Genomic DNA, 26,818 nt, shown 5'->3' with positions numbered 1-26,818 from the left:
TAAGAACTGAGGTGCTCCGGCAGAGAGCATGTGTTGGATTCTGTTGGATTCTGGCATGGGGACGGCTGAGAGCTTGGAGTGAATGAACTGAGGTGCACTCATGGCGCTGTGCCCGAGGTCCCAGTACTGGAACAGCAGAGTGTACTGACTGTAAGAACTGAGGTGCTCTGGCAGACAGCATGTGGGGTTCTGGCACTGTCATAGCTGAGGGCTTGGAGTGTGTGGTGCACTGATGGAGCTGTGAGTGCAATCCCAGAATGGTGCAGAAGTGGGCAGTCTCTCTAAGGATTGTGGAGCCCTGGTAGCTGGGTGAGGGTTCCGGCACTAGAACAGCAGTTGGCACTTAGTGCTTGGAAGGAGCTGCTTTGGCTGAGCTGCATGTGGGTATCACAGCTGAAAGAGCAGGGATGCCTTACAAAGATTGCCTAGGCAACATCAGGTTAAATCTGGGGGCACGGCTTCTGGTACGGGGAGCGTTCCTGTATGCTTGCCAGGGCAAAAGTGGAGGTAGCAGGTTAATTTACACACCACTGAATTACTTAATTAGGAAAGGGCAGGCATATCTTACTAAAGAAGCAGGAAATGTCAGGCAGTCACAGTTTATCCTAAAGTTCATGAAAACAAATTTGTGGTGTGCAGATACCACTGCTAATTTTGTTGCAGACCCTGATGCAAGAAGCCCTGGGTGGCTAGGCTATAAGCAATTACAAGCCATCCTCCCTTGCTCTCAGCAACATGGACCACAGGCATGCAAACCAAATATGACCAAGATAACAGCCTGATTTCTAGCCTTGTTTACAGCTAAGCTCAGAAACTGAAGTGCTCTGGCAGACAGTGTGTGTGGGGTTCTGGCAGGGGCAGAGCTGAGGGCTTGGAGTGTGTGAACTGAGGTGCACTCAGGGAGCTGCGTCCGAGGTCCCAGTACTGGAGCAGCACAGTGTACTGACTTCAAGAACTGATGTGCTCTGGCAGACAGCATGTGTGGTGTTCCTAGCACTGGCACGGCTGAGGGCTTGGAGTGTGTGAACTTCGGTGCACTGATGGAGCTGTGCCTGAGGTCCCAGTACTGGAGCAGCAGTGTGTACTGACTGCAAGAACTAAGGAGCTCTGGCAGACTGTGTGTCTGGTGTTCCTGGCACTGGTATGGCTGAGAGCTTGGAGTGTGTGAACTCCGGTGCACTGAAGGAGCTGCGTCTGAGGTCCCACCCAGTACTGGAGCAGCAGAGTGTACTGACTGCAAGAACTGAGGTGTTCTGGCAGACATTGTGTCTGGGGTTCCTAACACTGGCACCGATGAGGACTTGGAGTGTGTGAACTGCGGTGCACTGATGGAGCTGCGCCCGAGGTCCCAGTACTTGACCAGCAGAGTGTACTGACTGCAAGAACTGAGGTGCTCTGGCAGACAGCGTGTGTGGTGTTCCTGGCATGGCTGAGGGCTTAGAGTGTGTGAACTGCAGTGCACTGATGGAACTGTGCCTGAGGTCCCAGTGCTGGAGCAGCAGAGTGTGCTGACTCCAAGAACTGAGGTGCTCTGGCTGGCAGTGTGTGTGGGGTTCCTGGCACTGGCACCTCTGAGGGCTTGGAGTGTGTGAACGGCGGTACAGTGATGGAGCTGCGCCTGAGGTCCCAGTTCTGGAGCAGCAGAGTGTACTGACTGCAAGAACTGAGGTGCTCTGGCAGACAGCATGTGTGGGGTTCCTAGCACTCGCACGGCTGAGGACTTGGAGGGTGTGAATTGCAGTGCACTCATGGAGCTGTGCCCAAGGTCCCAGTACTGGGGCAGCAGATTGTACTGACTGCAAGAACTAAGGTGCTCTGGAAGACAGCATGTGTGGGGTTTCTGGCACTGGCATGGTTGAGGGCTTGGAGTGTGTCAACTGCAGTGCATTGATGGAGCGGCGCCTGAAGTCCCATTCCTGGAGCAGTAGAGTGTACTGACTGCAAGAACTGAGGTGATCTGGCAGACAGCGTGTGTGGGGTTCCTGGCACTGGCACGGCTGAGGGCTTGGAAGGTGTGAATTGCAGTGCACTCATGGAGCTGTGCCCGAGGTCCCAGTACTGGAGTAGCAGATTGTCCTGACTGTCAGAACTAAGGTGCTCTGGAAGACAGCATGTGTAGGGTTTCTGGTACTGGCACAGCTGAGGACCTTGAGTGTGTGAACATAAGTGCATCAATGGGAACTGCGAGTGGGATCCCAGTATGGGCCAGAAGTGGGCACTGTCTCTAAGGATTGCAGAGCCCTAGTGGAGCTGGGTTCCTAGGCTATAAGCAATTACAAGCAATCCTCTGCCCTTGCTCTCAGCACGCAGGCAGGCACACTTGGTAAAGAAATCCAAGCCAAGGAAGGGCAGGAGCCAGGCAGCTGAGAGAGGGTGCAGAGAGCCCACAAAGACCATATGTGACCTGATTTATAGGCGTGTTTACAGCTAAGTTCAGAGGAACAATGCTCTGCAAATGAAAAGGGAATCAGGAAACAAAGTTTAAAAAATAGTCCCCTTCAGACCAGATGAACAGGACAAAGTGTAATTGCAAAGTAGCTGGTCCCTGCTCCCACACAGAAGAAGAAAGGACAAAAAGGCATGACTGATCACTAGCAAGCTAGGATTTTTAAATGATACTGAAACTAACAAATTAAATAGCTGGAAGCCCACATAAGAAGTATGCTTAAAAGTATAAGAGGTCCAACGCTTAAGTTTGACCTAAAAAAGGACCTGGCTAGAGACCTCCCTCCACCAGGTTGACATGTTCAGGGAGGGGACAGTGAGAGAGTATGTGTAGGTAGGGATCATCACCATTACAGCACAAAAGAAACTTTGTGTAGCACACACATATCTAGAGCCCAGATCACAGTAGTTCATTTCTAAACTATACATTTCCAATAACAGGCACTTCTCATACATCTCCTATACCTGATGAATGCAAAGGACCCACTGTATGGGGTCTTAACAGGCCTTTTAAAGGGCAGGGCCAGCAGACATGCTCTCAGCAGGGATTAAAGTAAAAAGGCCTGTGCTCCAGCACTAGAATCTCGCTACCACCACTGTTAGTCAGCCTACAGTGAGGTGATGAAAGCCGCTCTCGTACAGATTGGGGATACTCTGGCTGCCCCCTTGCAAATGGGCACAGTGTTGTTACCAACAAACACGTAAAAATGCAATGAGACCCGCTAATGGATGTGCGTGTTTGTCGAGCTCACTGAAGGAAAAACACAGAGCAGCCCTCAACCACATCTGCGGTCGGAAACAAAAGCATGTCTGGCTAAAATTGTCAAACCAACCCTCCTTTCTTCCCTCTAACTCTATTTCCTACTTTTCTTTCTCTCCCTCACACGTACACTTTGTTTTCTCGTTGCCCCCTCCCATTCCTCTCTATTGTTTTCTCACTCTGTTTCCTGAATCCACTCAGTGCCTGCTGTAACTGTCCTTATGCAAAAGGAGGGAGTCAAAGAGTGGGTGCTGTTAGCGCGTCAGAGCCTTAATAAGGAAACTTACATGGAGACGCGTTTAGGTCGATAAACCTTTGGACCACGTTCGAGGACTTCCCAGTACGAGATGTCTTCTTGGCATTACCAAATCAATAGATCAATAAGCCATCAATAATTACAATAGCTAATCGACAACTGGTCAATAACATTTAGTAAGAATCATTAAGTTGAACACACCATGACCTTTCAGTCATGAATAACCACACCAATCTGTTAAGTGTTAGGATATTTATTTCCCTATTGGTTACAATCTAATGTCATATCTGTTAATCTCATTAGCAATAAATCTCATTAGAGACTCTTCTAATTAGCAATTAGAACGCAATTAATCAATGCATAGAGAATATTCATTCAGTAATTAGGCACATCATTGATATGAAGCAACTTAGCAAAGTCTCAGTAATACATGATTTAACAAAGCAAGAACTCAGTCATTTGTCTATTTTCACCAATTTATTTGTGAACACCTTAACTAACCTCAAATTAGCATTAGCATGTGATGCTTCATGCAAAACATTTTAGTAAATACAAATTTGGAAAACATCTAAACTAAGGACTCTATCAAAATAGCAGTTGGTACCTAGAAAGGGAAGGCAAACAGGCAATTACAATCTTGCATCAGATAGTTACCAATCCAACGGATCAGCAAACAGCGTCAATCTTCGTCCTCAGGACATCAGTCGATTCACCATCAGCAGGGATAGGACGGGGCAAAGCATAGCTACAGAATAAACTCTCTTCCCTCATATGGAGGAGAAGTTAGCATCAAGCAAAGAATGGGGTAGAGGATGGTTTTAAAGTACTCAGAATAAACTCAGGAAAACGCTAGTGTAATAAGAATGATAGGTGGAGATGTCGAAATGGAGTGAATTTAGAGTGAAGTAAACTTGTTTCTTCTTGAGTCACGCCGTTAAATCAAAACTTGTCTAATTAGCCCTTAACTCCTCATTGGATAATAATTGGTGCATCGTTATCTCTGTCCAATAATTGTTCAAGCATCTCGTCAGAATTTTCCACAAACCACAGTTCTCATGTCACGGATTGGTCCATGTTGTTGACGTCTTCATCGGTTGGAATGTCAGGTAGGATTCATCGGTTGGAATGTCAGGTAGGAAAAGTTACACTTTGCGCTCCAGTCAGTGTCTCCATTGTTTTCTCCTACTACAGTTAACCTTGCACCTGTTACGAATTACACTGTTGCATTCAGCAAGAAGGTCGTCTGGAGAAAGGAAAGTCAGTTCTCATGAGAAAGAATTTACTACGGCTACACACACACACACAACTTCTGGAAAAGTATATGCAGTTTAATATGAGGCCAGGCAGCTAGGCCCAGACCCTCTCTAAGCTAAGGCCCTCTAATTTAATAAAGCAAACTCTTAACCCATAACTCTAATTATGATATACTAATACAAATTCAAAACAATTATTGCATAAAAATTCAGAATTAACAAGCTTTTCGTTAGTCTTTGTATACCTTGGTAGCCACTCCCCGTGGGCACATTTCAAACGCGTGCATTATTTTCTATGTTCTTTAAAAACCGACCTTCTATAGCCCCAGCCTTTCAGGAGATGTCAAATGCGATAAACGGCCATTCCAGACCCGTCCAGCCATGCAGAGATCTTAAGCCTCAACTAGAGGCCGTAAGTGAGAATAACATGAGGGCTGTTGTGGCAAGAGATGCGAGTTCTGAAATGTAAACTGACGTCTACTGCTTGCCACCCTGAGGGTATTTGGTAGAGCTCTCTTGGTGTTTGCGTATGTAGTCACAGAAACTGCGTACACAACTGCGTACACTGAGAGCCTGCCAGGAAGGGCGTAGTAAGCAGGAACTTGGCATTAGAACATGGAGCTTGTGGTTTATGCCATACTAAAAAGATTATTCCGTCCCACACTCCTTTCTTTCCTGTCATCTCCCTCTGAGGCTGCCAGTATCGAGTTCGGCGTGGGTGAGTTCCAGGCACCTTAAATAGCAGCCGGCAGGAGGAGAGCTCCCGGGGTCTCCGGCTTTGTCCACTTGAAGCGTTCTCTACTCCAAGTGGCAGCACTTTACCCGGGTCAGAATGGCGTCCTGCTGGAGAACCCTGCTGGCCTATCGGAACTACCTGATCATCTACCTGGTACCCCTGCTCTTCCTGCCCCTGCCGCTGGTCATCAATTCCAAGGTACCGCCTGTCCCAGCTCAGCTGGCGGCCATTTCATTTCCTATTTCCATGTGTTTCTGGCATGAGCAAATATTGCAGCAATACCAGTGTTTGGAGCAAAGAAAAATACTTGTTCACAATGACCAGCTTCCTCCTACTAAAAAATTCTGGTTCTGTCCCATTAAAAGTATAGAAACCCTGAGGAAAAGAGTTGATACTGTCTTAATGAGCAATGAGAATGTCTGCTGCTGTCCCACTGGCGAGCAGGTGCCCCCAATACTCTCAATAGCAGGGCAATCGAGGATACGGTCCTATTAAGGTGCAGCAGCCCTGTGCGAGCACTTTTCTACTCTTAACTACAGCAGCCTGCTGACCACTGCTGGTACTCTTAAAAATCAAATGGGCGCTGTACTGAAAACTGCTGAAAGAGTCCATTAAAAGTAATGAAACACTGCTGAGAAATGCAGGTATTGTTTGGTTGTACGTGTTTCTAGGTGCATTATGTATTTTATAGCTGTTTTTAAAAGCACGGCCACTGCTTAGTTTCACCACGTTGTATACAATCGAAGAATAATTTAAACATGCTAAACAAGTAAATACGAAACATGGAATCTTTAGCATTAATCAAATACACAACTCGTGACTAACTACAGGTTACGGATGTGGCAACAGCACAGACTAACCCGTTTAAAGGGCTTTAGGAAGTGATGGAGTGTGATTAAAATCTAATAATTAGCATGAGAAGCTTGCAATATAATGTTTAGTGAAATCGCATACAAAATGTAAACGTTAATGCATGTGTATGAAATGGGCCCACAGGGAGTGGCCACCAATGTATTCGATGATTAATGAAGCTGACTAATACTGAAATATTAATGTACTAATGTATAATTTTGTACTAGTATTAAGAGTTATATGTTAAGGTTTTGCTAGTTAATCACTAGGCCTTAGTTAGCATGAGTGGGGCCTAGCTGCCCAGTTTCATATTAAATGTGTTTTTCTAACTGCAGTGTGCTGACTTGCTCAAGGACATGAAGCTGTACTTTTCCAGAAGTTAGAGATGTGTGTGTAACCGTAGTAAATCCTCTCATGAGAACTCGACTTGCTCAAGGAGACATTCTTGTGGAGCGCAACAGTGTAATTCACAACAGGTACAAGGTCATTTAGACTAGGGAAGACTATGGGACTACTGACTTGAGTAACAAATGTCACTTATTCTTCACCTGACATTCTACCCGTTGGAGACGTCAATTACAGGAGTCAATAAACTACATGAGAACTGTCATGGGGTGACAATCGTAATGAGACGACAAGTAAACCATTGGATGGAGATGATGGTGCGCCAAAACTTGCCCAATTGGAAATTAGGGGACTGTATAACAAGATCGATATAAAATTCTTGGACACGAGGAGAAATCAGCCATTACAAGCCATTGCGTGCTTTTTGCTATTGCCCAGCCACTTTGTTACTCTGCCCAAAGACTTTGCTGTTTGAACTTTGCAAACCATCCTCACTTACTTTGCCTTGCCCGATTCATACTTTTCCTCCTTATGAGGGAGGTATTCCCTTTTGCCCGGTCTTACTGAACTTTGCTGGGTTTCCTGGCTGATGGCGAATCAACTGATGTCCTGAGGACGAAGACTGACTCTGTATACTGACCCCTTACAGAGGGTAACTATATGATGATGAAATTGTATTGTCTGTTTGCCTTTTCTTTCTAGGTACCAACTGCTTCTTTTGATAGAGACCATAGATAGATGTTTTCTAAATTTGTGTTGCTTAATTGTTTTGCATGAAGCCCAACATGCTAATGCTGATTCAAGGTTAGTTAAGGAATTCACTAAGCGGATGAAATAGACAAAATGACTGAATCTATGCTTTGTTGAATAGTGCGCTAATGATACTCTGCTAAAGTTAATCCATGTTGACGTCATGTTATGTTCTAATGTTTATGATCTTTGCTTTCATGAAATCCTATTCGAGTTGCCATATTATGACATTGTTGATGTGTTTTCTGGTTTTTGAGACTAATAAACTTGCTAGTAGAGTGTAATCAATAGGGAATAAATATCATAAATCTTACTAAATTCTGGTGTGGTTATTCATGACTGAAAGGTCATGGGGCCATATGTACCAACAAATTTTCCCATAGACACAGAATGGATAAAACCCTTTGCTACATCTGGCCCACGGTGTGTTTCAAGTTTATTGATGTTATTGATTAATTCGATTGATTTGCTATTGTGAATATTGATGAGGTTACTGACTTATTGATTGACATGTTGATTAGTTGTCTCATCCTAAGGTGTCTTCAATCAGGGTCAAAAGATTCATCAGCCTAAAACGAGTCCCAGAGTGAATAAATTATCTAGATTGGGACGCGTTATCAGAAGCAGGATAAAAAATAGAAATACAAGTATAAAGTGCCTTACAGCCTAAGCAAAAGACAGAGGAAGAGCTCTCTGGAGGGCCACGTGGACCAGTCAAATGCACAGAAACACCACTTCGAATGACTTTATGGATCAGGCAAAAGCTCAGAAAGACCACTTGGAAAGAATTTGTGCATCAGGCAAAGGTAGTTTTATGGATTAAAAAAGCACAGCAATGCAAGTGTAAAGAGCCTTACATGCCAGGCAAGTAAGTGCATTTACGTTTGGCTTTAAATTCACTTTTATAAGTCCTAAGCAAATCTTCCTTGCTATGAATGATGTAAGTCTGACGCACACACGACAACACCATCATCTGATCACAAATAGGTACTCCAAATTATAGATTTATAGCCTATTGCTGAGGTCTACATCAATTATTACCTATTGCTGAGGGCTACACTGATCGTTACAGACCATGAGTCTCAGCCTATAAGGAGAAAAATGGCTTTTAACAATCAAGGCAGAAGAGCTATTAAAACATTCAACTCACTGAGGGTAGGGTTTTCTAAATGAAAAGGGGAGAAATCACTTATGTCCGCCACCTCTTGACCACTTTTTAATAGGCTAGATAAACAGGCTTCTTATCAGAGGAAATATAGATTGCCACAAAATTGATTGTACTAAAACCATGAAGGCCCAAAGACCAGTGACCACCAAATGTCCTTTTTCAATGTGGAGACCAAAATCCTTGTTAAATCACTAGCAAATCGGCTACTTTGAAGGTTTATTGTTGTCAACTAATTCAAGTAATACCCTCACTGCTCTACCCGGAACAAAATAGCTTCAGGCCGGGCATGAGCATAAGACACTGTACCAGGCATGTGCAGATGGGTTCATAGTTCTCAGGCTCTGGCCAGATTATTTCCGCCATCCCCTCCTGGCATATATGGGGGTGCCGCCCAACTGCCACCCAAGGCGGCGGTCCTCATCACAAGGAAGTCTGTCCCACTAGGGCCCCTCCTGGCTTAAGAGGTCACTGCTATGGTCCTGCACAGGGTTCCACCCTTGTTGACAGACAGTATTATCCACAGCGGCCCCTCCTGGCATACAGGGCTGCTGTGACGGTGCCGCTCAGGCTTAGCCCTCACAGCACAGCAATCTTTCCACGGCAGCCCTCCTCTGGCAAACAGGGGTTGCCATATGACAATTTGTGGGGTGTGGGCCTTTGAAGTTTTATGTTGAGGTTATGCATCTTTTGAAGTACACACTTCCCATCTGCTCTTCCTCTTGAAAGGCTACCTGTCACAGCAGAAGAGACTCTGAAACTGATAGTCCCACAATATAGGCTATGGAAGTGATTAGAGTTCACACCTGGAAATCAGTCACAGTGATATATATATCAAAAGTTTATTCTCAGGCTCCCAGACCCACTATTTAAGATTCCCTTATCAGCCCTATCTCCTTCATAAGATGTGTCCATATCCATTACTTGATCTATCACTGAACCAAAAAGCACCTTTTGAAGTGCACGGGGAGAGATGTGATCTCCCACCTCCAGTGTACCCCACCCAGCTTGCACGTATGCAGCAAAACACAAATATGTCTGGGGGATTCGTCTACCTCCTCATGTCTTCGCCAGTCAGACTTGGGCTTCTTAAAATGCAACCCAGAGTCCTCCATGTAATGTTCTTTTAGAGGCATAGCACACACACAGTCCAGCACTGTTACCTCCATGTATTGTACCAACTCAGGCATGCAAACAATCAGCACGCACATTCACTTTGCACACGTTTTTGAGTTCTGTAGCCTTTGTGTACTGAGTCACTCGCAGGCACACATACAGCCTGCACACACATTAACCATGCACATACTACACAACACTACAGCTTTCATGTATTGTATTCCTTGCAGGTACATATAGCTCCAGTCCATGCACTTCACCATGCACGCTCTGCACTGCTTTAACCATGTGCTGTACCCTTCCAAGGCACACATACAACCAATGCACTGCACAGAACTTTACATCTAACTGATGTAGGCCAAGGGGTGAGATAAGCACACACTAGCAGAACTTTAAAAAGGTGAGTGACAATGTAGGCCTCAATACAATGACACAGGTTAAAAAGGACCTGTGACTCCTACTGATTAATACATGGTATGCTGCCACTACAGCACTGCTTAACTCCTGGTCGAAGCAGTAATCTTTCACACTATGAGGTTAGTGCCCCTAACAGTTGAACAAGACAGCAAACGGTGAGGAATGCCTATGTCATGGAGCACACTCATGATCCGTGTTTGCCTATGACATCAAAAATCAGCATTAGGGATCCGTACAACAGTACACTTGGGCACTCAGGGCAGGAGTACACATCCATTACCATGCAGAAGACTTTTTTGTCCCAACAGATGCCCCTCCCAGATCAGAACACCCTGATCCAACTTCTACTCTGGAGAGGTTAAGTGGTCAGATACTTAAAACCGTCAGGAAAGTCTATTAGCATTCCATTGGATCAGTCCTGCTCTGTGCTCAATAGACCATTTCAACAACTTTTGATTCTCTCCCTCCCTAGCTATTAAACATTTCAGTGGCTTATGATCAAACTCACTGTGAAACAAATATGAGCGGATGTTACGCAAGTCTCACGCTATGGCAAAGCTCCTTCTCAATAGCCATCCAGCTTCGCTCTGTGTAGTAATCTCATATTAATAAAAGCTACAAGACACTCTATACTCTTGAAATCCAAGTGAGATAACATCACTCCAACTCCTTAGTGAGAGACATCTGTCTGTCCAATGAAGGGCTGACTGTCATCAGGTGCTTTCAGTACTGGTGCTGTGCGTAATGCCTTCTTCAGTTCCTCAAATGCTTTCTGACACTCTTCGGTCCTTATTAGTTTCCTCAGGAAGCTTCTTAGAGGTCAAAGCAGTTAAGGGGCAACTATACTTCCATAATTGGCCACAATATTCTTGTAATAACCGGTCAGTCCTAAAAAAGGCCCTCACTTCATTCTGGGTAGTAGGCACTTTCCACTCCATCACAGACTGAGGTTTAGCATCCAACAAGCATATCTTCCCATTTCCCAACTCATGCCCAAGCTAGACCACAGAGGACTGTCCCACTTGACAGTTGCCTTGATGGTCAGTTTCACCTCCGATATCCTAATCAATACCTGCTTGAGGTGCCTCAGATGGTCCTTCCATGAATTGCTGAACACTGAGTATCCTCCAGGTAGGCCACACAGAACTCTTCCAGCCCTGCTAGATCATGGTTCACCAGGTGCTGAGAAGTGGCAAGAGCATTCTTCAACCCAAAGGGCATCACCTTAAACTGATGCAGCCCCATTGGCATGGAAAATGGTGCCTTCTTCACATTTATTGCCAAAGCTATCTGCCAATATCCACTATTCAGATCCAAGATGCTCAAGTACTTTGTAGCACCTAACCGATCCACAAGCTCATCCATTCTTAAAATTGGATGGGTATTGGTTTTGGTTACATCACTGAGGGTTCAGTAGTCCACACTGTACTGCAAGTCAGTAGACCTATGCTTTGGTACTAGAACTACAGGACTAGACCAAGGACTATGAGATCTCTCTGTGGTCCCCAGATCCAAAATGTTGGTAACTTACACCATAATGCATCCTTGAACATGGTCGGATATTCTGTACATTCTGCCCTTTACTGGCAGACTGTCACCCATTTCTATGTCATATAGACAGTTGTCAAACCTGGAATCAGCGACTAGAGGTTGGCAAACCATTTCCAATGGCTTTCTACACACTTTCTGCTGCTCAGGTGTTAACTCAGGATATAACTGAAACCCTTCCACAGTGCCATCTTTCATGTCATAATGCAGCAAGTCAGGAAGAGGCTCACTGTCTTCCTTAACTTCCTCTGCCCTAGCCATGACATTCACTGTGTAGTCTCTCCGGAGGTAAGTCTTCAGCCTGTTGACATGGAACATGCTCTTGGGTTTCTTTGTGACACCTGTGTCCACCAAGTAGTTTACCTCAGAAGCCTTCTGAACTACTTTGTATGTCCCACACCATTTTTCCCTCAAAGCCCTGAGACACATAGGCTTTAGTACCAACACCTCCTGACCTTCCTGCTACCTAGGCAGTGTAATGTTCTGTTCGTACCATTCCTTCATTAGCGCTTGCTGGCCTGAAGGTTTTCCTCTGCCTAACTCATGTATTGTGCCAGAAAATTCCTGAGGCCAGTCACACAGTCCACCACATTCTTCTTTGGAGACTCTGAGGTTCCTTCCTGCCCCTCTCTGAGTACGGCGAGTGGACCGCGCACTGGATGTTCATACAGAAGCTCAAAGAGACTGAACCCTACTCCCTTCCATGGAATCTCTCTTTAGGCAAACATGAGACACTCCAGGAGAAGATCCCACTTCCTCCTGAGGTTCTCTGGCAGAGTTTCCATTATGGTCTTCAGTGTTTTGTTAAACTGATCAACCAAATCATTGGTTTGTGGGTGGTATGCCACAGAGAAGTGATGTGTCACACCAGCTTGCTCCACATCCCTCTCATGTAAGAAGAGATGATGTTGGTTCCCCTTACTAGAAATGACCATCCTTGGAAATCAGACTCTAAAAAAGATAACCAGGATAGCTCTTGCTACCACCTTTGTGATGTCATCAGCCCCATCTCCTTCCTGAGATGTTTCCAACCTCTTTCCTTGTGATCTATCACTGAATCAAAGAGCACCCTTTTAAGTGTACAGGTGAAGCCTCCCTCTCCCTCCTCCAGTGTGTCCCACACAACTCACAGGAATGCAGCAATACACAAGACTTTCTGGGGGATTGCTGTGCCTCTTCATGTCTTCACCAGCAAGACATAGGCTTCCCAAAATGGAACCAAGCATCCTCCATGTAAAATATCATAAGAAGCACAATTGTACTCAGTGTATGTACAAAGCACACACACATTCCATTACTGCTACCTCCATGTATTGTGCCACCATGGGGCACACATACATTCAGCACACACATTCATTCTGTGCGTACCGCTCAGTACTGTAAACTTTTGTTATTGTGTCGCCTGCAGGCATACATACAACCAACGCACACATTCACCATGCACACACTACACAATACTGCACCATTCATGTACTGTATTCCTCACAGGTAAACATACACTCAGAACATGCACTTCACCATGCACACACTGCACAGTACTGCTCTGACCATGTATTGTACCCTTCTCAGGAACACATAAAACCATCATCATTCATTGGAAGTGAACTGTGGCAACTCAATCATAATTACACTTCCTAGAGGATCTACGGTGGTCAGCTGGCAAACTAAGCTAAACACTCAAACTACCAGCTTTAAAAATCTCATTATCCATTTTGTGTTCGGACAGAACAGTGCTGGGATGTCAATAGAGCATTCCTATGTGAGACATTGAACGTGGACAAACAGATTGCAGTACCCTGTTCTCGATATGGAAGCATTATGCAAGATGATCCTGCTGCTCAAAATTGTTTATGTTCCCCAAAATTACCTAGCCAACATCTCTCAGCAGTTCTTGGGCCAGGTTTGGGTCTGCATATAGCTACCTATGGGCAGATAAACAGTCAAGAATTTGGTGTAGTGCACAAGGGTTAACAGGGGATGGCAAACCTAAATGTCTATTTCTTGGCACCCCAATTGACCATCAAAAATGATTGGTGTTTTAGGAGTCAGAGAAGGCCATGTCCTTTGCCTTAACTGGGACCTTTTTGAAAGTACATATGTCCTAGGTTGTCTCTGTTGTTCCCCATTTTTCAAGACCTCGCACCCTGCACCTACCAATGTAGTGTTAGCATGTTGGTGTAGAACCCTCCACTGAATTGGATGGGATAACTGACTTACAGAGGGGATCCCACTATGGCAAGAAACACAGCTGATGCACTCTGCCAGACTAGAGGGATTTGGGACATGGAACTTTACAGGCATCTCAAAATTCAAATACATCTGGGAAGGTCATTTGTCATGCTGCAAGAAGAGTTAGAGCTTTATAAATCCCAAATGTACAGGTATCTAAAGTTACAACATCATTCTGAGAGTTTCTGAGAGTATCTAAAAAGGATGCAAACACCCTCCATGAGTTTAATCCACTATCAGCCAAAATAGTCATTGAGTGGTTGTGTAGGAGACGAAACTCAAGAGTGTACTGGACTTTCGCTTTAATCACTTAGGACCTTTTTAGGTCGAGCATTCAAGACCTCTTGTATATACTTTAGTATATACTTCTATACTTCTTTGTGGGGTCTCTGCTTTATCACTGGTTTGTTTCAGTGCCCTTAAAAAATCCTTGCTTGCTAGTGGTCAATCGTTGCTCCTTGTCCCACCTTTTCCACAGTTGTACACTCCCCTGGAGCATGGCCCTAGTACTTGTACCCTTCCACTTGTGCCTATGTAGCATGTGCTTAGGGATTACTTTTTTCAAAGGCTAATAGCATTTGACCAGAGCGCTGGATGTTTCAGTGGCTCCAGGCTGTTTCTGTTTACAGGGCTCTAGTCTATTACTTATTTTTGTTTGGCATCCCGGGACATGTCTTCCTGCTTTTCTGAGCTAAAACATGTGACCATTTAAGAGGCACAGCAGAATCACAGGGAGGAGGGCTGGAGGAGGGAGCAGCACATTCCGACCCTTCGCCGATCAGTGCTGCTCTGAGCTCTAACTCGAACAAACACGAGAATATTGCATTCCAAATGCTTGTTTTTTGTTTCCTCCTCATTCAGTGCCCCTTGCTGATCTCAGCCACACAAATGAAAAAACAACGCAGCGCGATCGCGCTATCTAAACCCCAGCGCGATCCCGGTGCGTTTTGCTTTCTTTTCATTAGTGTGGCAAGAAAAGTCCAGTTAAGAGTTTACAACGCTAATAGCCCTAACTCGAGCAAATGCGCGACCCTTGCATTGAAAATGCTTGTTTAAATGCTGAGATCACAATGGATGAGAAACATAACAGAAGACTGGAGGGATGCTTTGGTGGCCCTCCAGGAACTAGCCTTGTCATCTAAATTATACTTTTAATCCAGCTCAACTATTAGTGTTAGATCTATTTTACCCCTTTACACCTCCGGAAGATGGTCAGAATGTCCTCTCCTGAACATACTGGTTGTCAGGTAGGGTCAGGTGTTTTCTTCCACGTGGTTTGTATCTGTCCAATAACCCTGCAGTAATGGTGCATCATCATCCAGCGATTATCTTTAGTGTTACGACGACCAATTGTCCTTTTTCCTAAAATTATTCTTTAGAGGTAATGGAAGGTCATGGTGGTGCACAGTGCAGGTGGGCTCTGGTGGCAGTGGGCACTCTCCTTGAAAAGAGGGATATCGTCAGACATTGGAAATCACGGTCATCCCCATTAATAAATTAAAGGCTGAGAGGCATAGATTTTTTACATTGGAAGAACCACTTTAAAGGGCCAAGGCTATTCTCATAAACACAAGAAGATTTGGGGGCCATGGGATAAACTATTGCACATTTCTAATTTGTGTTGGAGTTTATTGCATGCCATTCATCTTGCGTGGGCTCAGAGATGGATATACTTGAAGATTCTTGGTGTTTTCATGATTCTGAAGTGATAAGTATGTATTGGGTAAACTCTTCCACATTTTTAAATAATCAATACAAAGAATAAGAGGCTTAAACTTACAGCAGAAGTTGCTAAGTGTACCATTGTGAAAAGAACCATATTCTCCTTTAGGCCCTGGGGCCTGAACCCGATCATGTCAGAATGACTAACCTTAACTACGAATCAACGGGAAGTAATGTAGTTTTCCACATTTCTCCCTATGCACAGCCAACCATACTCAATAGTGGTATGTTTGTTAGTGATGGGCACTGGGAAAGGGGGATTTGATGAGAGAAATCGATACTGGATATCAGTACTCTGATTCATCCCTCTGCTGGATGCTGATGTCTCATTCTCAGATGCTGTAGTTTAGTGGTTCACAGTGGATATCAAAAGACAAGACTGATTTCTATAATACATAGCCTCAGTCCCCTATTGTAGCTGTAGCAAATAATATACCTTTGGAATTATCTCTAAGCCTTAGACCATCTGGGATATTAAAGGACCTCTAGCATTCTTGGAACAGAAACAGAAATAAAATAGTACATTTTACACTTAAGCTTTCTCATGATCTCACTAACTTTTACAACAAAGTAACTACCCTCTATTATGTGACTCCGCTTTGTGTGGGTCTACTATAAATTGAAGGTTGTTTTTTATTTAAACTGCAATACAATTAACATTAACGAGAAGTATATATTTCACATTGATATCAATGCATTGTATTTTTCCATAAAAACTTGCCGCTACCTTAAATACAATGTATACATCACAAAAAATAGTCAAGAGTCCTTTAAGATGATGACGGTCCTTCCTGTTCCTCTTGTGGCTAAATAACCATAGTTCAACAAAAATATAGGGCCTCATTTACAAGAAACTGGTGCATCAGAATTGCTGCACAAGTTTTCTTGTGCCAGCCCTGGACTCCCTAGCGGCACCATGGTAGCGCTGTATTTATGTTCCAGCTCTACATGGTGCATGTTTCCACAGATGCGTCAGAAATTCTGATGCATCTGTGGCGCTAAATTGACGCATTGTTGGACTAGGGTCAAAGAGATGACGCTACTCCAACAATGCAATGGTTGTCAATGTAAAAAGCCCAGCATCACTTTAACTTCTGCTCTGAGCAAGCATTAAAAAATTGACAGTGTGAAGGTGCAGAATGGGGCAGAATCACTGCACCAGTTCTGCATGGCTTTTAATTACACATGTGTACCTGGCACAGGTATAGTGTGGCCCAAGGCTCTACAAACTGGCACAATGGTCCTATTGTGCCAGTTTGTAAATGAGGCGCAGTGTCGGGGACTGCTTGCACCACCACAGCTTCAAAAATAAGTGACGCTTGTAAATAAGCCCCATAGTTTATACTCCATCAATAGTTATCTCAGAAATGATACTTCAGACTATTCAAGTTTGTTTGTAAAGTACAGTTGCGTTCCTTGGAATACTTTTCAGAATTCAGCTTCAATGTCAAAACATGTCTCCAAAAAAAAAAACATAGTCCTCAATGTTTTCAAAAGGTCTGGCAAGGTCCTAGCTGCCTGAACAAAGTATCGGATTGCTTAGCACGGATGATCTAAATCACAAGGATCAAATACTCGATAACTTTAAATTGTCCACTGCCATTTCCAAACATTGTGAGAGTTCAGTGGATTCAGGTGAAATGTAGTGTCCTTTGCACTAATGCACTGTGCATACTTCAGAGATCTGCTTTTGCCAAGTGGTATTGATGTGCTAGAAGCATTGCCAGTGTTTCCTTCCCTGGAATGAACTCAGATCTAGTAAATTTGGAGTTATTTGCTTAAAAGCCTAGCGAGTAAAGGATGGTAAGCCTAGGACACAGATCATGACAGAAGATACCCGCAAAGGTTTCGCCAGTATAGCAGGGGTCCCTTAGGGTCTAATATATTTGCCCCCGATCCTCGAATAAACATGAATAAGTCTATACATTTGTAAAAACATTTTATACTTTTTTTATCTGCCCCCACAGTCGGCTTTCAGCTGCAGGCCGGGTTGCCTTGCCTGAGTCAGGAAGCCAGTGCATGATGATTCGGGCCTTAGGAGGTGGTGCCTAATAATACTGACAGCAGACATCATGCTCAGCACTTGGGTCCAAAGAGTGCGGGATGGATGACTGTCTTTTTCTTGCCAACCAGTCATGCACACTAGAGGCCTCTCCATCTGTGCAATTAGTGAACTGGGAGGAAGCACAACTGCAGGCCTTGGGTCTCTTACTGAGCACTGAAGTTGCCTGCCTGAGCCAATCCTGACACTGCTCTCATGCTGTGTTGATAACATGACAGCAAGGGAGCAGTGAATGGAATGGCTCAAGAGAGGCAGTAAAAAGCCTCTGGTGTACTGTCTGCACATGAGGCAGCGCTGGGGTGGGAGGCTCCTGTCCACGGAGCATGACCAATCATTGTATGACTATTATTGAGCTGTGCAGTGATTGGCCATTTCTTCTCTTGATGCTCAGCCAGCCTCTTTCTTGCTCCTCTCTGCATGCACATTGCCAGTTACAGCATTGCACACAAGGGTCAGGGAGTGCCACGGTGGGCTAGACAAGCAAGATTGAGACCACCAGACCACATCTGCCATCCAGACCTCAGCTCATGGCCTCCTTGAGTTGCTATCGCAGCACTTGGTGACCATGATAATCCTCACTCAGTGCAGTTTTGCCTAGAGTCTCCCTCCGGAATGGGACACAATGACATCTCTACATGTGCCCAGCGCCTTGAGACCCTTACAGGTGAGTAGCCACACTTTACAAATATTGATTGATTGATTGTCTTGGTCAGTTAAGTACACAATTTGGAATTGGTTTGCCAATGCAACTTGTTCAGCTGCCCCCTCCCTGCTGTGTGCTGTCTTTCACTCCCTGCCTTTGGCACTGGTGCTATTACTGTGTTAGAGTGAAAGTAAGAAAGAAGTAGAACAGCTGAGACAAACAATGGGGCATGGGTGGGGTGGTGTACCATGCCAGTCAATCTTGAATTTGTAATGTCACCCAGTATTCAAACCTGAAAACTGTGCCTTATATCCAAAAATAGTGAAATGAGCCAGCACTGTGTAACATTGCTGATGCAGGCTGCAAAACAGCCAAATAAATGGCCAACAGCCTGAACATCAGTCATGTCTTTATTTTGTTAGCATACAAATACAATACCTGTTTCAGCTCCCTGCTTGGAAAGCAGACTGTTGATGCCATGAGAGAGGGCATGCCAACATCTGGTATGCCGTTCTTCAGTGGCATTTCGGTTTAAGTATAGTCTGACTTTTCTGTTCTTCGCACTACATGTTGAACAAAAATGAAAGAACTATACGTGCCCAGTGCTCTGTGCTCCTTTGTAAAGAAAAACAAGCCCATGATATGTTAAGGCTGCTTATACATTCTCTAATACGTAAAACTCAGGGTGAGATGCAATTACCATACTATCAGTCTCTGTTCCCAGATGAAGTAATGGCCCAGGCCCTAACTGCTTACATACCTTTACATACCTAATGTATGCAGGACTGGTCATATGGATAGAAAGTTTGGGCCTGGAGAAGTTCTAAATCTGGCTTTGCCCTTTTTGGAATGGACATGTTTGTTTTTGCTTACATTTATCTATTACATGGCAGACAGACATGGAAGACCAACACACATGAGAATAGCAAGAGGCTGAGTGAAGGATGGTGCTTTAGACATGAGAAGAGCAAGGGGCTGAGTAAGTGGGAAGTGCAAGGAGTGCCCTCTGCCCTTTCAGACTTTTACTCCCTGGCTAAGATTACATCTAACCACCTCACGTCTGTACCTGCAACTAATAAAAACCACTTTCTCAGCAAAGAGGATAAAAGACTGAAAAGTGAAAGGAAGTGGATCAGACTCTAGTAGTTGCCTTACAAGTGTGAGGAGAAAACCTGTTATTAATGATGCTGGGTATTATTTCATGAGGTAAAAACGTACATTCTCAAACTAAGGGTACACAAAAGGTGATTGCCTTACAGGGAAGATTTTAAAACATTATCTGTTCTGCCTCCCCTGCTTGCTGTTTGGTGGTGACATTCTTTGGACAAATAAATGAGTAACAGACTTGAAGCATTTGTCAGATAAAATAAAGAAGCATGCACACTTCACAATCCATATGGAAAACCTGACAAGACTGGGAATGTTGTGAGACACACCAAATGAAGCCCACATAAGCAATGCATACCAAAAAGCAATAAACACAATAAAGCAGTTGATAGGGAAAGACGCATACTGTCAAAACAGTTGATGGTATTCATTTCTGTTGTTCTTTTGAACTGGCATTATGAGGGCATGAGGAATCTGAATGTTTCTCAAATCTTGGTATAGTCAGAGGCCTTGTGGATTTAATAGAAAGTGATACCGTGATTAAGAGCACTTCTAAAACCATACAAGTTGAACTTCTTGAGTGTGAGCAAGAGACTATAAGAAGCTATATCAAGCAACAGTTAAAAAACACAGATTTTGTGGCTATGCAGGCAGATATCACCACTGATGTGGCCACTTATTAATCTTTCAGGATACTGACAATGACAGTAAAGTGGTGGAGAGATTCTACGGGTTCACACATGTAGCAAGTTTGCAGTATTATGTGGTATGGCTGGGGAGTCTTACCATGTATTACTAACACATTACCCAGTAGTGGACCTCAGGTTCACAATAGTAAACCTTAGCTCAGTCCTGGTAGTGTGACAAAGAGCAGTCATGCTACTTAAAGGAACATTTGCAAAGCATTTCACAATACCAACACAGATAATATGTAAATGACACAGCTCAAAAGAAATCCAACACCAATTGTTTTAAAAAAAGCATAATTTTATATTAATTTAGATACCAAAATTAACTTTGTATCATACATACAACCGGAGTTGTGAATTTTAGAATCTTTAGAAAATACTGTATTTCTTGCAGTTACTTTTGAATTCAATGGGAGAAATCAAAGTGTGCACTCGGACACTTGCAGGGGGAGTTCCTTGTAACCCTCCTGGGCTTAAGGTTTTGCTGGGCCCTAGACCGAGAGTCAACAGTCAGTTTCTTATTACCTTGTCCAGGGAGTCCGGGTGGAGAGGGGCTTTGGCTGTCCCTGGTACTGACAGGGTCTGCAGCAGTTGGCAAGTTGCACCACTGGACAAACAGTTCCTTGGAGGTGGACCTACGTTCTTCTCATTGGAAATAGAGATTTTAGGGGGCCAGGACCAGAAATCAACTGTTGGAACTTCACTACCACGTCTGGTGGCTTTGGGTGCAGAGGTGGCTTCTAGCTGTCAATCACGAAAGCTAGTCACAACAAAGATGCTTTCCTGCTCCTCTCAAGGTCACTCTCTTCCAGAAGCAGAATCTCAGGACAGAGGTTGTTGCCGATGTTGGTGGGATCCGCCCTGGAGTCGGTAATGTCTGAGTAACTGTTGGTTTCCAGATTGACAACAGACAAGCCTTGGTAGCAGCGAAAGTGGTCTGCTGGCACCTCGACAGCTGGAGGATGTCTGGAAGAGAGTAGAGGTTTGAAACTTGGCAGAGACCTCACTCCCACTCTTGGGTGCTGGACACTGAGTTTTTTTTATGCTCACTCATGCAGAGCCTGTTAGATTGCACTTCTTTGACTTCATCACAGAGTTATTCCTGCAAGTTGCAGGGTACTAGTACCCCAGTCAGGGGAGTCTTTCTTGGCTTCTCAGTGTCCACAGGGGTCCCTCTTGCTGGGACCAACAAGCTTTCACCATGAGCACATGTCAGTCACTCAGTTCCAGTGGTGGTCTCCTTAAGTCACTTCAATGTCCTCTCTTTGCTCTGTGGCTAGAGTCCAGACCCTGTTGTTGGTGACAATGCCTTTTTGTGCCTCTTCTTCTTTGCAAGTAATAACTTAGGGTCTGGTGACAGGGGGTACCCTTAAATCCTAGTTTAGGGGGCACTAAGGGTGTGGAGAACAGTGGCCAATGGGCTGCTTACTGGTCCCCACAGCAAATATGATCCTGCAGTGAAAACTTCCTGTGGGAAGATGTCACTTTCTAATGAGAACCCACTACTTCTAAGGGTTGCCAACCTTTCTTCAGCTGTAAAGATCTCCAAGCCCACCCGAAAGGTGTGGCTAGCATTTTGGGGGTGTAGGCATCCTGCATAGCTATTTTTCCATCTTGTCAAGCTGGACAGCGTGGAAAGGGTTTTGTCTTCCCCTGGGGGTTCGAGTGATTACATATCAAGACATGGGAAGCCTTTGAGGCTTACCACCTTGATTACCATTCCCACTAGCCAACCTGGGAGGGAGGAGATGTGACCTTTTGCCTGTCCAGGCCTTTTGTCTCCATCCTGGGGAAGTGCAAGCACAACCAGCAGGAGGGCAGACTCTTGTCTCTGGTGGCAGAGGCTCGAGGGAGCCCGCCAAAACAGCAGAGAGCTTGGTCACTTAGTGGGCACCATCTAAGGGTGCCACCAGGGAACATGCTAGTTCATCCTGAGCACGGGCATGGTGTTCAGGGTTGAAAAGCAAGGTATTTGATACTAAACATAAGGGGAATCGACCGGGCCATCATGGAGCTGGACATCAGGGAACTGCCCAGGTGCCAGTCCATGTTATCCTATGGATCTCCGGTTACGTGTGGCAGCATTACATTTTAAATTCTATCACGGGGTCACATTACGAGCATGCATATATGTCCTCACTCATAGTACAGTGCACCTTGACTCCTGGGCTATAGGAGGCCTGCCTTAGGTGTGACTAAACTGTCTAGGGGCAGTAAGGGACTCTGACTGCACCTGCTGTCTGCCCGCACACTGGAGCAGCAGATTGCTCATTCAGACTGACATGGCAGCTCTGCAGACTTGTTTTTACTTGGGTCACACAGGGTGGCACAATCAGTGCTGCAGCCCTGGTGACCCCTTTACCACCCTTGCCCTGGGTACCACTGCTACCAATTACTAGGGACTTACAGGGGTGGTAAAGTCCCTCTCTATTGGCCTAAGACATTTTAAGGTACAGTTTAGGGAAAGAGCTTTGGTGCTGATGTCTGGACAGCAGGCCTCAGCACATTTACAGGTCAAAAGCAACAACATCAAGCAGCAAAAAAGTGGGGGCTGACCATTCAAAAACAGCACTTTACAACAACACATCTAAAAAACTCTAGTGCTGATACCATTGTTACAGCTATACTCCATGAAATGAATTCAGTATTTCCAGAGCATCCTAAAAAAAAAAAACTTAATGCAACTTATTGCACAAAGCTACAATGGTGTGTCAGTAATGACTGGAAACTTTGGAGAAGTACAAAAAGAAAATAAGAGATGTATACCATAATGTCCATTAGCCACATTAGTATGTCCACCAACTTAATCTTATTATGCAACAAGCAGTAGCAAAGATCACTGAGGCACAAATTTTGGACAGCTGTGAGAGGCAAGATGGAGGCCGCGAATTGCTAGCGGTCGGAAGCTCTCCTCCTCCCTGGCTCCCGTGCGGCGTTTTTGTTTCCCCGCGGGTGGATTATGCGGGCGGCTTCAGACGGGGGCACTCCCGCTTATATTCGCGGTAATTACCCGCTAAGTGGTATTACGCGCGGAATCGGCGGAGTCAATAGGAGCCCCTTGGGTGACCTCGGCAATTCTGGCCATAACGGCCGCGGCTTCCTCGTCTTGACATTTGTTATTGTCTTAGCCCCTCGCGGTAAACAGCGGCGGATGGCCCCGAAAGCTGCACGCGGCAGCCGGCTAAAACCAGGGCCACAGGAACGACGACCTCTGGACCCCCAGCCCCTCCTTCCGGGGGGGATTTCCAGGAATAGCGGCTTTGGAAACGCCGGCAGCGGTGAGAATGTGCCTGAGGGCAGGCAGCCAGCTCCAGGGAACTCCACGGCTGTGGGGCAGACGCACAGGGCGAAGAATGGCGCAAAACAAATTGGAGAAAAGGAGGAAGTGGTGACTATACCCCGGATGTTTAAAATTCTTCACAATTCAGCCCCTATTGGGGGCAGTACTACTATAAAGGACTCCAATATTGGACCTGTACGAGATGTAGCGGAACTGACTGGGGATGGTGACAGCACTGGTCCAGGACGTCTGGCCTCCTCAGATAGTGGAGGGTTGCTTCAGGTGAAAACCGATGTTGGTAGCCGCTTCCTGGATATACACCAAACTGTAAGTTGTATTGCTGGGGCACTTCCCAAGGCTTCTGTCTCTTGTTTAGGGGGTAATGGGCTTGCAGCAGCGTTTGAAGGGGAAATTGACCAGTCGTTATATGCCCCTGGGTCTCAAAGCAATGTAGGGCTGGCGCAAGAAGTGGTGACTGGGGCAGGGTACTGCGAGCAAGCAGCAGCAGCAGCATACTTATTGCCAAGCACCGATCCGCCAAATCTGGCTTGTACTCTGGGGGTGATCCGTGATTACCGGCAGGGTAGAGAGGACTCATTAGTTCAGGGTGAAGTTGGGGAGAATTTTTTTTCCCTGTCGGATCAATCTCAAGATTCGGACGAGGATAGCATCAGCATCAGCCCTCCATAGACTCAGAGACATGTGATAGCTCTACAGCGCCTCTAACTCCTATTTCTGTGCTGAGGGGCACCGCAGTTAAATGCCAATCAAAACGGACTGAGGTATCTAGACTAGACAAAGCTGGTGAGTCTAGTGAGAAGAGGGGGAAAAAAAAGAAGGCGTCTAGGACGAGAGCTATGTCCTGGGACTACACAGAAACACAACAACTACTGCATAGTATTGGTGATCTTTCAGTGGCTCCAGCTCAGACAGAGGTTAATGTTTTAAATGCAGAGACTGCGCCCCCTTCCCCTTCTCTGCATCTTATTTATCAGACCATCACGTCACAGCATAAGCAAACGCAGAGGGACAGTAAGAAAGCCAGGGTGGCCACGAAGCAGCTACAAGTGGCAATCAGTAAGGTTGCGAAGACATGCTCTGAAATCGGCGAGCGGATTGCTGCTGTTGAGTGCCGGGCGGACGTACTGGAGTCAGATCTGGGTGCAGTGACAAAACAAGCCGCTATGCATGAGACTCAGCTCTCTGATATTCAGTGGAAAACCGGCAACGTCGTAACAACTTGCGCTTAATTGGGATACAAGAAGGCGTAGAAGGCCAGGATTCAAGAGCCTTTATAATTAGACTGCTTAAAGCAGCATTCCCGGAGCAGACTGGATGGGAATGGGAGAAAGAGATACAGAGAGCCCATCGGTTTCCATTACATCTGAGGAGTCAACAATCAGCAGGAGCAAGTGGAACGGCCCAACAACAGCCTAGGGCCTTTATAGTTTATTTTGGCAACTATTTGTTGCGCCAAATAGTTTTTGAGAAAGCCCGCCCTGATGCAAGGATTAGTTGTGAGGGCTGTACATTCTTCTCCCGCCCTGACTTTTGTCATGCTACGGTAGAGAGACGATGGCGCTTGAGACAACTGATTAGCCCCTTCCAGGAGAAGGGAGCGGAAGCCTACCTACTGTCCCCGTCTCGACTTAAGACTATATATAAAGGGACGATACGGGTGTTCGCATCCAAGATCAAAGCCAAGGAGTACCTGCAGTCTTTGACTTAACTGTTTATATATGGCTAAAAAAAAAAAAAAAAGGAGAAGGGCTTATTAAAAATAACAACAACAAAAAAATAAAAAGAGAAGGAAAAATGAAAAGGGGCGGGTAGCCTGGGGAGAGAAGAAAAGGAGGGGATGCTCTTATTGAAAATGGATGGTTTATGGGGGTTTAGTCTTTAGGGGAAACAATTTTTTCTGTTAGTAAATTTGCTTAAATTAAGAGTCGCCGCAGGAGCCCTTCAAGGGAGGGGGGTTGCTTGTCCATCTTACAGACTACAGTCTGGAAGCCTCATTTGGGTGGGTGGGGGGTGGGTGGGAGGTAGGGTTTCCTTTTGTGGGTGTGGTGGTGATTGGTGGGGTGGGCTCTGGGGCTGGGCAGGTTTTGCATGGGAGATGCACAGAAATATGTATTTGAAGGCACAGGAGATTATTAGGTGTATGATGAAACAAGTTGTAAGTTTGGGCGTATTTGTCAGAGCTTTCAATGGGGGACCGTAATGTTCTACGAGTGCCCACCTTAAACATATGTGGGCTAAATGATTCTAAGAAAAGACGTCTTGCCACTCATGAGCTCAAAACATTAAGGGCAGATATAATTTGTTTGCAAGAGACACATGTTACTCCGGCTAAAAAGCATTTGTTGGATTTTCCTGGTTTTCAATTAGTCGCGTACACCACTCAAGAAACTAACACTAGAGGGGTTGCAATACTTACACGGCGAGATCTTCTTAAGGTGGTCAAGAAAAGGGTGGATAACATGGGCCGATGGGTTGTAATAGAGTGTGTTATGGGACAGTTGAATTTTACTGTGTGCTCTATTTATGGCTCTAATTTTGATGATCCAGCTGATATTAATATGTTAAATACTGAACTTGTGCTCTGGGCCTTACCGCTTATTATATGTGGGGATTTTAATATACATACTGAGACTAATATCCCCTTACAGAATCAGGGTTCATACTTGGGTCGAAAACCAAAGGTGTTTCGTGCCTTACAAATGTTGGTGCAGACTCATGGTCTTGTGGATGCATGGCAGCATTGTATGCCTATGGAGCCTGGTTACACTTTCTTTTCATATCCCCACCGAAAGTCTGCCCGGTTAGACTATTTTTTTTTGTCTCCATCGTTACGCGAAGGACTTTTGGTGGAAAAATTCCCTAGGGTCATATCTGACCATAATCCTTTGGTAGTACAATTTTCGGACTTGCGTAAGGAGCGACATTTGAAACCCTGGTCTTTTGACCGGGGCTTGTTGCTTGACTCAGCTTATGTGTCACGGATGAAAGTATGGTTAACTGAGTTTTTGGGTTTTAACAGGGATACGGTTTCACCGGGGGTGTTATGGGATGCTTTAAAGGCTTATATTCGCGGGGAAACTCTGAGTTACGCCCTTAGGCGGGAGAAACAACGGCACCTAGCTATATCTGTGGCCCAGACTGAATTGGCTTCTCTGGAGAGTCAGATAGTGGGGCTTGCAAGGAATAATGCTCCAATACAAGACACTTTGGATAAGATGACGGTCATGAAGGCCAAGATTATTCAATTGTACCTAGACCAAGACATTATTAAAGCCCAGATTTGCACGCAGGAATGTTATGAGTTTAGTGAGAGGGTGGGCAAGGTGCTTGCATATAAGACTAGACAAAAGGTGGCTCGGAGTGCCATCTTGGCAATTAAGGATAGGTTGGGGCAGATTGTGTATGGAGATACGTCAGTACTA

The 26,818-nt window shown here is 45.1% G+C and overlaps 1 protein-coding gene across 1 annotated transcript in view; it reads left to right on the top strand.

The window, feature by feature from the left end:
* The first annotated feature begins 5,504 nt into the window (after positions 1–5,504).
* LOC138285789 (solute carrier family 13 member 2-like) overlaps positions 5,505–26,818 on the top strand; it is a 700,806-nt gene continuing 679,492 nt past the window's right edge. The window contains exon 1 of the mRNA XM_069226167.1: positions 5,505–5,648. Coding sequence (XP_069082268.1) covers positions 5,547–5,648 — 102 coding nt within the window. The 5' untranslated portion in view covers positions 5,505–5,546. The remainder of the gene's footprint in view (positions 5,649–26,818) is intronic.

This window comes from Pleurodeles waltl, chromosome 3_1, assembly GCF_031143425.1.
Source record: "Pleurodeles waltl isolate 20211129_DDA chromosome 3_1, aPleWal1.hap1.20221129, whole genome shotgun sequence".
NCBI lineage: Eukaryota > Metazoa > Chordata > Amphibia > Caudata > Salamandridae > Pleurodeles > Pleurodeles waltl.
Note: the sequence above shows the minus strand (reverse complement) of the source record. Positions and strands in the feature narration are given on the sequence as shown.